At 45.4% G+C, this 15,125-nt stretch overlaps 1 protein-coding gene across 3 annotated transcripts in view; it reads left to right on the top strand.

Annotated features, from left to right (window-relative positions):
- Nucleotides 1–5,126: 5,126 nt before the first annotated feature.
- MLLT6 (MLLT6, PHD finger containing) overlaps nt 5,127–15,125 on the top strand; it is a 67,195-nt gene continuing 57,196 nt past the window's right edge. For all 3 annotated transcript variants that reach the window (XM_077806184.1, XM_077806186.1, XM_077806185.1), the window contains exons 1-2: nt 5,127–5,492; nt 10,642–10,721. In XM_077806184.1, the coding sequence (XP_077662310.1) occupies nt 5,384–5,492; nt 10,642–10,721 (189 nt within the window). In that variant the 5' untranslated portion in view covers nt 5,127–5,383. The remainder of the gene's footprint in view (nt 5,493–10,641; nt 10,722–15,125) is intronic.

Below are 15,125 nucleotides of genomic sequence, written 5' to 3' on the forward strand. Positions count from 1 at the left end.
TTATTTTGCAGATGAAAGGTAGGTGTTCCTAGAAAATCTGGCAGTGCTGGTAACATGTTGCTTGTTTGGGACAGGAGAAGGACAGAGATGTAAGAAATAATTATTTTTTGGATGGATGCGGTTGATGAAAAGCAGGGGCAAAGTTCTTGTTTTTCTCCTTTTCATGCACCACACTGCAAAGATAGCAGAAGCTCCTATTCAAACAGAGACTTTGGCTTTGCTGATTGCAGGCTGGGGCCCACCTTCCCCCCCCCCCACCCCCCCGGTAGGATACTCAAAGCTCGTGTGGATTTCAGTGGGTTTTCTGTGACCCTACGTGGGGTGGAAGAGGTTAAAACCTACTTCTCATTACAGTGGCGCGCTCACCATATTGGAGAATGGGTATCTCCATTTTCCCATTTTGTAGGTCAGGGTGGGATATGACACTCCACCCCTGCCCCTCTGCTAACATTCCTAGCTTGCTTTGGCGGGTGCATGCCATTTATTACCAGGGAACAAAACTGTTTTTTGGGTGAGGGGAAATTACACCTTTTAGAAATCCTATATGTTGTCTAGCAGGTTTCTAAGCATCATTGACTTTAGGGCAGGAAACCAAAAGTTCAGCACTGCCCAGTTGGAACGATTTAAAGGGAGAGAGATTTAAAAAAAAAAGAGTGTGTTTTAAAAGTCTCATTGAAACAAAGAGCCAAGTAATGCTTAATCATTATTACAGTACCATAGAGAGGGCCCTTCTGACATCAAGGCCCCACTGCGCTAAGCACCATACAAACATGCACTGAGAGACAGCTCCCGCCCATCACACCTACATCGAAACAGACAAGAAAGAAAAGGGGAAAGAGAGGTGACGTGATTTGCCTAAGCTCATACAACAGGTCAGTGTCAGAGCTGGCGACAGAGCTTGGTTCTCCTGATTCCCAATGAAGTGTCATGGTCAGGAGACAACACTGCCTCTTTGCCTAAAAAGGAAGTTCAATAATTCAAAGGAGGTAAACTGGGAAGGTCTGGGAGCTGGCAGTTTGGATCATCTTTCCTGAATGTGGCACATAATGTGACCCACAACAAGGGATCTGAAGGAAATAATCATGTGCAACACTTTAAAGGAAGTCACATTAATGTCTTCATCTTAAATAACACCTATACTCTCTCCTTCATGCTAGTAACCATTTACAGTAACAAAAGAGAGGCAGATACCACCAGATCCTGTTGGGAAGGAAGTGACTTTGGGTCCAAAATGAAGAATACCCTTTTGAAGGGCAGGACTGAGAGTGGTGAAGAGTCTTCTGGAGCTGCAGAACATCCTCATGGACCACACTGACTAACTGTGTCCTCATGGCCCACACTGTGCCTCTCTCGTAGTGGCTGGTCCAAGCTCAGGATAAGAGCCTCATACTGCTACCAGCTAATGGAGTTGCCCCTTTATTATTATCAGTAGCACCTAGAAGCCCTAGTTATGGACTAAAACCCCACTGTGCTAGGTACTGTACAATCACAGAACAGATAGATTGCCCCCACCCCAAAAGCCTTTAGCTCATGCTTTGAAGTGGTAGTTCCTGGATTCTGTCATGTCTGGGGATTATTACACTTCCATTTAAAATCCAAGGGCTCCCTTCCATCTGGGGAAGTAGGCAAAATTTCAGACAGAAGGAGCTACTTTGAAAATGCATTTTCTCTAAACAGGGCACAGATTTTCTTTCCCAAGAGTGGGCAAGTCCTGCCCTGTTTGAAATCAGATGCATTATGATACATCCTTATCATTGGCTCTGAACTCTGAATGGCACTTTCATGGGCTAGTTTTACCAGCCTCCATTCCCCATAGTGGAATGGTGAAGGCAGCAGGTACTAGTTGCAAAGCTGGATATAAGGAAGAGCTTTAGAAGACGAGGTGGAAGAAAAGACTAAGCTGCCATGCAGCTAGGTGAGTCTAATCATTACAACTCACTAAATACATGAAGCCCCATACATCCTTGCTCTAACACTTTGCAATGTCACATAGGCCATTAGCTAAGCCTGACCTAAATTCAAGCATTTTTGTTAATCTAGACATAGCTTTATGTTCTCTTGGAGCATTCAGTATAATTTACAATCATGTATAAGAAACTTTGATTCTTGTGTAAGTTTTTTCCCATTTTTATTTTATTTATTTATATTTTAAAATGAAGTAGCTGCAGTGTGCGCAATCTGAAAAACGATACTAACGTGCAGTTATATTCTGAATAGTGACTCTGAAACTACGGCCTCGTAAGGTGCCATGCTCATTGTATCTTTATGGCTTCCATGATGAAGTCAGTCAGTCTACAAGCAAAATTATTTTCTATGTAACTACTTTCAAACTCCAAGTACATTCTGCAAGTCAAGCTGGGATCATGACCACCAGTACAAATGACTCTGCAATTGGAACTTAGTGAACAATTCTATTCATGATGCCTGAGCCAGAATAGAATCTGGCTTCCTCTTCTGCAGAGCTAACAGTTATAACAATTCATTTTTGTAACTCACATCAGCAGTTATGACTTCGCTACCCTGCTCTCTTGTGCCTGTATATGCCATTTTTACCTAGCCCCCTTTCTAAGCACAACCACATTTTAAAAATCATAGGAAATAGAAAATGCACAATATAAATGAAACATTTTCAGGCCTCAGTTTTTATGGCTGCAGTTTTCTCCTGATTTTGCTCAAGACGCAGATATGCTGTTTCTTCCCTGGCCTATCCTTTCCCCACCACAGGGATTAGTTATGTAAATTGGAACTTAATCCCTTAAAGGCAAATTTGCAGTTCAAGTCCAAGTGCCTACTCGCATGGCCAACTGGAACCAAAACCATCAAGCAACTGGGGATGTTTTGCATTTTACCCTATTTCCTTGAATTATAAAGGTCTCCATCAGGTTATAAAGGCAACCGTCCAGATTTTTTCCCTTTTAAACAAATTCATAATACAATAGATAAAAGGAAAGAGGGGAAAAAAACCTTCCTAGAAAAGTGAGCTAAGGCTCAGTGAATTTCCAGCAATGTGGCAAACATATTGTCTGCTCCTGTGACTCTCAAAAGAATGTAATAAAAGGAAGACAGCAGCCCAGCAGGCAACTTCTAGGGGAACTGTCTGCCTTCCAGCCCCTTGATGTAACGCTTGAACAGGTGCAATATAAAGGATGCTAAACTGGTGATTATTAGGGCTGTTGGAAAAGGTTTCCTCTCCGCTGTCTGATGTGAATATTTTTTTAAAGGCACAGTATGAAGGGATATACAGGTCTTTTACAGATCATCTATTCTAAGGGGAATACTATGTTTGCACAGAAAAAGAAAGTTGACCGTTTAAAAGATATTGCTCTTGATTTGTGGCGCTGTGTATCAGGAATACTTCTTGTGGAATCAATGGAGTGATACAGGTGTAAGTGAGAGGGATATTAGGATCACTGTGTTGCATTTCATATTGGCTATTTTTCTCAGTAATGTCAGCGGTTCCCTGGACTGACTTCAGAACAATAGCTGACCTCCTAGCCACTCAAGTTTGCATAACAGGCTGCAAAAGTTTTTAGGTGTGTCTATCTTTGTGGGACTTGAGATAAAGTGTTTATTTTTTTTCTCTGAAGTTGCTGACTTTTCAAGATTATCCATCCTTATGGCTCAGCAACCAACCAAAGACTAAATAACAAGCAAAGATCCCGTGTGGTTCAGTGATTTCCTTGTTAAGCGTCTATCCAAGAGGCAGCATTCTCTTATTCTTTACATGATTTCGTTTAAAAACAAAACAACAAGAACAACAGAGATTTACAGGAAGGGAAGTATGTTTAATGTCAACGACCCAACTTTAAAATCCTCTTTTTATTGAGGTTGCCCTCTTCTGTTCCTCAGCCAACTCTGACCTCTTATGCAACACCTACTACTAGTACAGGAATAGAATTGAGCAATTTAAAAGGACACCTACTAGGCCCCTCCTAAACCAGTGCAGGACTGTCCCTACGCTCTACTTTTTTCTATTGCTTAGTCCAGTCTACTTTTTAGGGCTTTACTCTCTGGGACAGACAGTGCGGCCTAGTGCATGGGGCACTGGGTTGGGCATCTTGAGACCTGGTTTTGACCTGCTATATGACTATGGCAAGTTATTCCTGTTGTCAGTTTCTTCCCCACCCTTTGACTATGTAAACTGTAATATTTTATGGGCAGTTGCTGTCTTTCACTGTAGGTTTGTACACAGTGGAGCCCTGCTCTTAATTTGCACCTCCAGGTGCTATTGAAATATACAGTAGAACCTCAGAGTTACGAACCCCCTAGGAACGGAGGTAGTTTGTAACTCTGAAAAGTTCCTAACTCTGAACAAAACATTATGGTTGTTCTTTCAAAAGTTTACAACCGAACATTGACTTAATACAGCTTTGAAACTTTATTATGCAGAGGAAAAATGCTGCTTTCCCTTTATTTATTTTTAGTAGTTTAGGTTTAACTCAGTGCTGTACTGTATTTCCTTCTCCTTTTTTCGTCTCTGCTGCTGCCTGATTATGTCCTTCTGGTTCCAAAAGAGGTGTGTGATCGACTGGTCAGTTCCTAACTCTGGTGCTGGTAACTCTGATTAATGTCCTAATAATCTAACCCAGTGTACTCTAATTGTGCTCCTTACAATATGCTTTTCCAGCTACAGCTTTACTGTTTAACGTCAGGTTATCCTTACACAATGGATGTGAAACTCCAAGGGGGCCATTTTCCTCCCTGTTCCCCTGGCAAGATGCTTTTTCTAGCAGGTGCCAATGGGTTAACAAATAATTATTTTAGTTTTTTAGGAGCCAATGCATGCCAGACGGTGGCGCTGGCCGTGCCCCTATCTGTCAAGAAGGAATTGTATAGATAATAGGATTTGGGGAACGGTCCTAGCTGATCACTCCGGAGATATCCGAGCTGACTGGGGTGGGCAAGCATCCCGCGTTTTGCACACACGAACGGATGCACACTTAGATTCCTGATCAGTTTCCAAGGGGAAAGAAGCTAAAGGGAGGAAGGAGGGGAGAAGAAGAAGAAGAAGAAGAAGAAGAAGAAGAAAAAAGCTCCCTACCCAGTCAGGCGGCAGTCCCTGAACCTAAGATTTTACACAGCTTCTACGTAGCCATGATTGCTGTATAGACAGGAGAGCTTGTATGTGTGTGTGTGTGTGTGTGTGTGTGGATGGGAATGTGCCACCCTCCAGCGCCTGCCTGAGCCCTTAGCCAGCGCCTGGCTCTGCTTGATTGTCTCCTGGCAGGAACAATGTGGGTTTGCACTGGGGGTCCCAGACCCCTGTCCCCGCCTGTGGAAAGCGTGTGAAAGGCAGCTTTGCAAGAAGGGGGCAACGCACGGAGGAGGAGGCGTGTGTCCCTAGCAGGAGGAGGGGTGGAAAAAAGGAAGCCCTCATGGAAGTATGAAGGAGATGGTGGGAGGCTGCTGTGTTTGTTCTGACGAGAGAGGATGGGCAGAGAACCCGCTGGTCTATTGCGATGGACACGGTTGCAACGTGGCTGTGCATCAAGGTAAGGCAGGGAGGGGAAGACCCCTCTCCCCAGCGCCGGGCTGTGCTTGTGGGGAGCGGAAAGGGTGTGGGGAGAAGAGGGGGGGGGAGAAAACCCCCAGATCCCCGCCCCCCTCCCACCCCGGCCTGTCCAGGCACAGAACAGCGATGGGAAGCTCTGAGCCATCCCGAGCGGGGGAGGAAGGGGTGGGGGAGAAAAAATGGGGGTGTATGTGTGTGTACGGGGGGGCTTTGTTTTATCCCTATTGTTCAAAATAACGGTATTGTTCATGGGCCCTGCTGCGATGTCGGGGACTATGCCCAGGGGGCGGAGCAGGGGGGCAGGAGTAACAGCGGTTTGGGGACCCTGGTGTGTGTCTACACTGGGGTGGGAGTGCAGGGGTGGGGTGGGGTTATTTTTGGTTGGGGGGGGCGCTAAGTGGGGAGTGGGTTCTTAGCCCCGGGTGCTGTTTTTTTGGGAGGGTCTGCAGAAGGGGGTTCGCCAAAGCAACACACCACACAAACGGGAGCCTCCCGGTTGTTTACTATTCGCTGTTGTTATTATTAGGAGCGGGGTAAACTCTGGGAGTCCTTCGCAGAGAGCAGGGACCTCTGGCTGCGTTTCCCCGGCTTCCTCCCGGAGGACTGTGTGTTTATTAGTAGGGGCCCGGGGGGACATCTGTGGGGACAAGATCTTTAGGGAAAGTGTCTGTGTGGGGGGGGGGGGGGATCTGACGGGAGGTGCAGACCCCCACTCTGGAGGCGGGGCAGGGGTTTGCAGAGGTGACAGAAAGGCAGGGAAAGGCACCGGGGCTGGCTGCTTTGGCAAATTATTAACGTGGGGGCGGGCGGGCCGCAGGATTGCGAAGGGGGTTAAAAGACCTCTCCTGGCAAGTGTTTCTTCTGCTCCCTGCTGCACATGGCTGGGTTATTAATGCCTCTCCGGGCTGAGTTAACCCTTTCGAGGGGCAGCACCGGGACCCTCTCACAGGCTGGGTCCTGCAGGGGGAGGCAGCCCCACTTATCCCGCCCCCCCACCCCCCAGTAAGGATTACAAGCATTTGTAAATGACTTTACATAAAGGGCAGCACACACACGAGCTGGAAATGTTGCCCTCCTCAGATCTGTGGGAAATAGCTTCTTAGTGGAAGTCCAGCAGAAGGGGAGATGGTGAAAAGCTGAAGAAGCATAAGATTATCATGTGATTTTTGTTTAATAATAGAAAGTATCCTGGTCTCACTTGGTGTCTGTCTGTCATCATCATACATAAGCCAGTATCTATCTATCTATCTATCTATCTATCTATCTATCTATCCAGTGTATTGCTCTAACTGCCCCAATAACAAGGAGGTGAGTGAAACCAGACAATCACTACACTCTCCAATGAACTCATACCTCAAAATAATAAAAAAAAAGACAAAAACAGCCTTTCACCCTCGGGCAAACACTTCTCCCAAGTGATCACTTTGTATCTGAGCTCTGAGTCCTCCTGAAAGGAAATCTGCTCAACACTTTCAAAAGCCAAGCCTGGGAACTTAAATTCGTAACTCTGCTAGACACCAAAAATCATGGACTTAATAAAGACACCAGATCTATGGCTCATAACAACAATCTGTAACCCACTAAGCCTCCTTTGTCCTTTGGGGGAGGTTTAGGTTGGATATTAGGAAAAACTTTTTCACTAGGAGGGTGGTGAAACACTAGACTGTGTTACCTAGGGAGGTGGTAGAATCTCCTTCCTTAGAAGTTTTTAAGGTCAGGCTTGACAAAGCCCTGCCTGGGATGATTTAGTTGGGGACTGGTCCTGCTCTGGGCAGGGGTTGGACGAGATGACCTCCTGAGGTCCCTTCCAACCCTGATATTCTATGATTCAATGATTCTATGACATCAGAGGTGATGACTGCCCTCTTCACCTTGAATGGTCTCTTGCAACATGTGTTAACTCCTTATCTGTTCCACCTGGTATTTAGCTGTGATACTCTCAGTACCTTTCCCAGACCTGAAGAAGAGCTCTGTGTAAGCCCTAAAGCTTGTCCCTCTCACCAACAGAAGTTGGTCCAGTAAAAGATATTACCTCACCCACCTGGTTTCTCTTTATCATACATAAGCCAATATCCATCATTATCATACATAAGCCAATATCTATCTATTGTACCCCAATATTTCTTTCTCTCTTGTTCTCTTTCTTTCTAGACTTTCTTATACAGGTTTCTGTGACTGGGTGGTTGGGCATTCTTCTGTGGCTTATACGCCATGCTCACACCTGTAATAAGAGGTCATTTGCAACCAGGCGAGCAAGGGGAAGTTAAACAGAAGAAGCAGAGCTTGCAGGGGAATTCTCTTCACAAACAGATGCAGTGTCTCCTGTCATAAAAGAGTTTATTCCAGGATGCCTGTAATGATCTGTTAGCATGTAGCTGGTCACTCTGAAATGACACTGGCTTGTTGTTTTAATGTCATTGGTGTCACTCTTCTACTTCCTATTTTTGTAATACCAGAAACTTGAGGATATTTTTCTTCTCTACTGATTATTGGGCATTGGCATCTATGCCTTTCTCCTCCCCCCCACCCCCATCCTGAATATTAACACATATGCTTTTAATTGGTAACTAGGACAGTTCCCACTTTTACAGTGCTTTATGATTCTGAAATGTCTTTGTTTACAAGCCAATGCAATGATACTGGGACTTTATACGTTTACTACTTGCTGCAGAGACAGCAGAGCAGGCAGAAAACATTGTTTTGGCAGGGCCTACGAAACCACTTTTGAGTTTATAAAAGTCTGAGTCGTCAAGTAGTGTATAAAGTATCATACAACCTAGATATTTAGACTTGGAAGACTTGCCTCCTTCAGGTTATAATAATTTTAAGGGACATCCTATTTGATATCCAGAAACCTTGTCACCCTCCCTTACTATACTACCTGTGACCATGGCATTTGGATATGATTTTGGCATACTTTAAATTTTCTCTTCCAAATAGAGTTGCTTTGTTAATTTATCTCTTTGTGCTTTGTGCGCAAAGGTAAACTGTATTTAGCTTTTGACTGCATGAATAAAATAGAGCCAAAAATGACCTTACTTTAAAACTTCACATTAGAGCTGGTCAAAAAACGGAATGCAATTTTTGGTGACAATTTTCCTTAAAACATTGTCCCATTTGTAACTCAAAATTACATTTTTCAACAAAAGTGTCATAAAAATGCAAATTAAGAACATTTTCAACTCTGGTCCATGTACAGTTTATATTTTCTTTCTTTCTCTCTTCTTGTTCAAGCAACAGGCAGGGAAACTAATAACGTGTTCAGCTGAGTGCTTGCCTCTGGCCGTAAGCTTATTGCTAAAGATGGACCCAAGGCACTCCTCTGTCATTGCTTTTATATAGTTTCTATTTTCTTATGTGTATGCCTTGGCTCACCCTGGAGTGAGCCAGCCCTTTCAGTTTAACTCCACCACCCCCATTTCCCCACCCCAGCTCACATAAAATCTCAGCCATTAGAGAAATGGCAAAAACTTATTGTGGTCCTGTCCCATCTTATCCCCAAGGAACATTACATGAGTGCTTCCGGCATTATATTTTCAGATGCTTTGTCCAACCCAGTTTCAATGATGGGGACTCCATTCCAATTGTCAGCTCAGCTTTGAAGGTTGAGTAAGGAGGATGTAATTTGTTCTTTGCTGACGGGTCCCTACATCCTAGTTGAAGCAGGAATGACCATACCCGTCTTCTCTTTGCTTCTGTTGCTTTAAACCCACATGCATCCTTCCAGAGTCAGCAACACTCTCTTAAAATCCAACAAGTACATCCCTTGATGGATTAGAGAGAGGCACTGTTGTTGAAGGAGGTAGGGCATCCTCAAGTGACATTGCCAGTCCTTGGAAAGGGTTATAATGGCCAGGATGTTGGATTGCCCCATGGCAGAAGGGAAACAGGCTGATTATAAAGGAGAGAGCTTCTGTTCACACAGAGGGAGCTGGAGACCATCAGTCATGCTGGGAGAGCAAAGAGAGGGGAAGATTTTGATAAGAGCAGGGTAAAATATGAAGATTTCCTGGATGCTAGCTGGAGGCTGTTACATTAAAGTGGAGCTTGTTCCCCACATTGGTCCAAAATAGCCCAGATTTGGTGACCTTCCTGGCATGCTGAAAAAAGCATCTCTTTCACAGGGTTTTTGGAGAGGGCTAAGGGTATGCTTCACGGTGATGAAGAGATGGAAAAGAGATTCTATAGTTGTCTGGCTGGCAAAGTTCCTGGTGAAACGATTGCTTTAATGCTGCTATAATTTTACTGTATTATTAATGATGGTTAGGGCACCCCTAGAGCCTTGGATAGGAGTCTTTTTAATTATTTTAAATCTAAATAAAGCAGAACCTGGTGGATTTGAAATTGACTGGGGATTGTGGGAGTCATCTCTCCACTCCATTTAGGCCAGATTTTCCAATGAGCTCAGCTCTCATTCAGGCCAGATTTTTCAGAAGCTTTCTGTATGTTGGGTGCTGACCTCTTCTGAAAGTCTGGCCCGAAGTGTCACAGTGGAACTGCTGAGTACTTTGGAAAAGTTGGTCCCTTATTCAAGTGCTGAGCTCAGCGGAAGATCTGGCCCCAGTTGTGGATCGAAGGAGAATGTTCCCTACCTTTAAAACCCTCCTCTGCAGCCTAGAGCTAACTGCATGCAAGACAGCTGCTGTGGTCCTGTGGCAAGGCCTTAGGCTTGAGAGCCAGACAATCCTGGGTTTTATTCCCCACTCTGCTAGTAAGGCAAGTCAGTTTGCTGCCTTGTGCCTGTGTTTACAGGGTGAAACTCCACAGCCTGTGTTATGCTGCAGGTCAGACTAGAATTAGATGATCTAATGGTCCCTTTGGGCCTTCAGACTGACTCTTGTTTTACAATGCACTAGGGTCTGCAGGTCTGACCAGAGCCAGAGGATGTTCTCCAACAGATTTGTGGGGGTGGGAGAGAGAGGTGGGTGTATTGTGTTTTCTGGTGGTGGGAGTTGGGAGGATAAGCTGCTGTTTAATTTTAATTTTTGCTCTTGTAATTTAAGTCTGCCTGCCTATAGCTTTGGAGAGGCAGCCCCCCCCCCCTGCTTTTTTTGTTTGTGTATGAATCTGAATAATTTAAACAAACAATGAAAAAGCCAAATTAATTTTCTCCTGCTTCCCCCTCACAGCTTGCTACGGAATCGTCCAGGTTCCCACCGGACCCTGGTTCTGCCGAAAATGTGAATCTCAAGAGAGAGCCGCCAGGGTGGTGAGTACAAGTCACACCTGTCTTTACACTGACTAGATAATTCTGTTCCCCTTTTACTCCCCAGGAATGGTCCAGTGGGGTGGGAAGTGGAACTCAGGAGATGTGGGTTCTCACCCCAGCTCTGCTGATAACCTTAGCCAAGTCCTTCAAATGTTCTTCCTCCTATTGAAGTTTAATATGATTTGAGTGCCTAACTCCCTTTGAAATTCCCTGCTTGATTTAAATCAAACCAATCTTGTGTTGACAAGGCCAGAATCAATATAAGCCAGGTTTAAGAGTGCCCACGCAGCCTTTTGCACTGATTTAGCTACATTCTTTTAAATCACTGCTTTAGTTAAACTAATGTAGACAAACCCTTGCTATGTACCTGTGCAGCACCTATCACAGTAGGGTCCCCAATCTCAGCTGGGGATTGTAGGGGTCCTGGCAATATTATAGCTGTTTCACAGGTGGGCACACAGAATTGAAGCGAGTTGGCAAAGAGCTCAAGCTAAGGGCTTGTCTACACTGCAAAGTAGTAAGTGGAAGAGTTAGGAAGAGAACCCATGTCTCCTAGCTTGCAGACCCCAACTCTAACCACTAGATCCCACCCCCTGTTGGAACCAGGACTGCAAACAAGACCTTGACTCCCAGACCCCGCCCTGCTTCTCTAACCATTGGGAAATACTGCTTTTATATACACTGTGGTAAAGAGTATGGAATGTGCCTGAAGGTGGTTTTATCTCATGCAAATAGTTTCCTAACAGAGGGTCAGGACAGGAACGGTAATCTGGATTTCACGCCCCTCCTCCTCCTCCTCCTCCTCCTCCTTGCCCCTGCGAGGGAAGGACACCCTGCTGTGTTAGTTACAATGCAAACAGTGTCTCAGCTGAAATAATATACATCCACATGCAAGTCCTCCTGTGGGGGGGCCCTCACCTGTGTGCCTGGCGAGGACTGTAATGTTTCAGCAGGAGACTATGCCCCTCAATCTACCTTCAAGATAGCAGGAGAATAATGGCCCTGCAGGTGGTTCCTCTTTTAACTCACCCTCAGTGAAATCTGTTGGACAATGCATAGTGGGCTTCAGTGATGCCGTTCATTCATGTGATATTCAGTCCTGGCTCCATAATAACCAGACAGTGATAACCTTATTTCCTAAGAAGAGCAGGGGGTGACTGCCTAGCTAAATCTCTTACCTTATGTGTGTTAGACGCTAGCAGTCGTAACAGCAGATGCACAGATGGGTAAATACCTAGAAAGAGTCAGTCCTTTGATGTAGGAAGCTGTGCATCTGGTGATCAGTGAGGGACTGACTCAGCTCTTGTGAGTTCTGTGCTGAGCTCTGCTAGCTATTTACTATGTGGCCTTGTATACCACAACACAGTGGATTGGGTAGTACACTAAGACCTAGAAGACGTGGGCTGTGTTCCTGGCACTGCCAGAGGCTGGCGGCTTTGCTGTGCCCTAGTTTCCTCCTCTTTAAGAGGAAAATTATCTTCCCCTGGGTAGCCTTGGTTGCAAAATTCTGCAGTAGAAGTGCAAGATGTTTTTAGTAACCAGTGATACGATCCATTGGCATCCATATCTCACTTGCAGTGATTGGTTCTGAGCTGAACTCCACTGAGAAATAACAAGTATCAAGGGGTAGCTGTGTTAGTCTGTATCCACAAAAACAACAAGGAGTCCGGTGGCACCTTAAAGACTAACAGATTTGTTTGGGCATAAGCTTTTGTGGGTAAAAGAACAAAGTTTTTACCCACAGAAGTTTATGCCCAAATAAATCTGTTAGTCTTTAAGGTGCCACTGGACTACTTGCTGTTTTTGAGAAATAACAGCCAGCCTCTAATAAGGTTTTGCACTTTCATAGCTCTCACCATATGAGAATCTCAAACCACTTTATAAAGATTAAACATTACCTCCCCAAAAAACATGAACTGAATGAATATTTATAGCCTCATGTTACAAATGGGGTCACTAAAGCACAGGGAAATATATGACTTGCCCAGGGTTTTAAAATCTAGATCTTATGATTCCATACTGCTGCTCTGACCAGACTCCCTCGAGCTGGGAAGAGAATCCAGGAGTCCTCATGCCCAGTCCCCTGCTCTAACCATTAGATTGTGCTCCCTGCTCTGAACTAAGATGAGAATCTAGGAGTCCTAACCTCTAGGCCCCCCTGCTCTAACTTTTAGGCTCTGCTCCTTTCACAGAGCTGGAAGGAGAACCCAGGAGGCTAGACTAGAGACCAGGTTGGTTGAACGTAAGGAAGAAGAACTGCTAATCCCTACTCAGAACCCCTCCTCAAATTCGCAGGTCCCTAAAGGATGCTATGGACATTAGTGTGCTTACAGTAAGCAACTGAAAACCTATTCCACTTTGTAATCAAATTGTCTGGGAAGCCCAGTAAGCTGCAGTGGCCCGGAGGGCAGCTTTAGCTGTCTTTTAGAAGCAGGAATATTAAAAGTCTTGTGTGGGACTGTTAACCCCTCTTGTTATGATCAGAGCTTTGCTAATCGCATGGTGGGAGAGACACTTTGATCTAAGGGTTGGAGGGAAGAGTGTAGGGGCCTTTTCAAGTGCAAATTTCTTATTACAGGGCTGCAGTTTACTCTGTTCTCTTTGGGCTTTGCTGGGGTTTCCATGCAGATCATGGGAGCAGCTCTCCAGTGCCCCCTGGCAATCCCAGCCCAGTCAGAAGCAGTGTATTCATATACCAGACCAATACCCAGTGTCTTTCATTCTTGTGCCGAGGGGGTGGGGGGCTGACTGCTGAGTTCCTGGTGGACTCTACCATTTCCCCCCACGTTTCTTATTATTTTTAATATTATTTAGCACTGGTGAAAGTTGCCGGTTTGCCAACCCATGAGACTTGAGTCTCTTATTTATCCAGAGAGCAAGTACAGCATAGGCCAGGAGAGCAGAAGCTTCCCAAACTCTGCCCATGGCCAGAAATTTCTCAGGCTGTTTTTATATTATACACACATATTAATGTGTATTGCACTAGAGATCAGAGACCAGGGGCCCCTGTGGTGCTCGCTGCTGCTCAATCACAACTACAAGATGATTGCAGCATAAGGGTCTGATTCTCCATTGCCATGCAGTCACTGACACCGGAGCAAAGTGGGTGTGAAACATTATCAAATCGAAGTGATAGGCTCAGACACCTAGTTTGCACTGATGCAAAGTGCATGGCGATTCAGAATCAGGCCCTGGTGCAGCTACCCAGTTGCAAACCCCTCCTGTAGACACAAGCTTGCGCAGGTGCAGTATGATTTCCACTGTTTTGAAATGGGTCTAATCTGCCCTGGGGCAAATTGTGTGTGTCCCAGCAGCGTGAAGCACATCTGCACAGTGGCTCGCACCCCAGTGTACAAGAGAGCTCGAGCCTATAGAAGAGGTTACCTCCAGGGGGCAGAGAGGAGTTGGGTCTCCATGACCCCTTCAGCTACAGATGTTTTTGCTGAGAATGCCAGTAAAGGAGCAGTTGTTTGTTGCTAAATGCGATGATGGTTTTTCTAACTCGGGACACTATCCCACTGAGGAGTGGAATCTCTAGAGCTTGTAACATACAGCAAACCCAAACAAGGGCCCCACATCCAGGAACGTTTATTCCACTAGCCCCTCCACCCACCCAGCTCACGTTGATGGCCCCCATAATTACAGCTGGTCATAAATTTTCCATGGAAACTTTTTTTGCGGGGGACAGAAAATGGCTTTTTCGACAAAATGGACATTTTCGCCAAAAAAGGGTCAGTTTTTCATTGAAAATTTGCGGGGTTTGGATTTTTCATCCCAAACCTGCAAAACGTACAAGAAAAAATGTCAACAAAAATAGAAAATACATTTTGTTTGCCCTTAATTTTTTCATGGGAGGAAATTTTTTTTTTCTCCTGCCGCCTCTTTCCGCAAACATTAGTGCGAGGTTGGCGGCACAAGTGTGCCAGCATCGGACACGCTCCTGGGAACACACATTTGCTGTAAAAGCCACGCCAGTACTGAGAGACATCTGGAAAGCTCATTGTGGGTTGGGGTCATCCAACCAGGGAGCAGGAAAAATACCAGATGAGCCATCACCTGTCACAAATAGCCAGATACAAATAGCCAGCGACACAAAAAGGTGTGGAAAGAATTAATACTGGGACTCACCATCTGCTGTGAGGTGCTGGGTGGATCCTCTGTCCAGGGCCATAGTCTCCACTTCCATTGTCCCCTGCCACCATTTTAATTAGGGCAGCCAGGTGTGTGTTATTGAGCCAGTCTCTGTCTGTTCCCTCCTGGCTGCTTCCTTTGCTGGAACTGCAGGGGGCTGGATGGGTCTGGGCAGGTCTTGCCTCCCCTCACAGCCAGAGGGCATTTCCTCAGCCCCTTTTGGCTGCAGCGGCCTCCCTGGTTGTGGGGCTCCCTCTCCTGCTTCCGGAGAGG

This window comes from Eretmochelys imbricata, chromosome 27 (assembly GCF_965152235.1).
Source record: "Eretmochelys imbricata isolate rEreImb1 chromosome 27, rEreImb1.hap1, whole genome shotgun sequence".
Lineage (NCBI taxonomy): Eukaryota > Metazoa > Chordata > Testudines > Cheloniidae > Eretmochelys > Eretmochelys imbricata.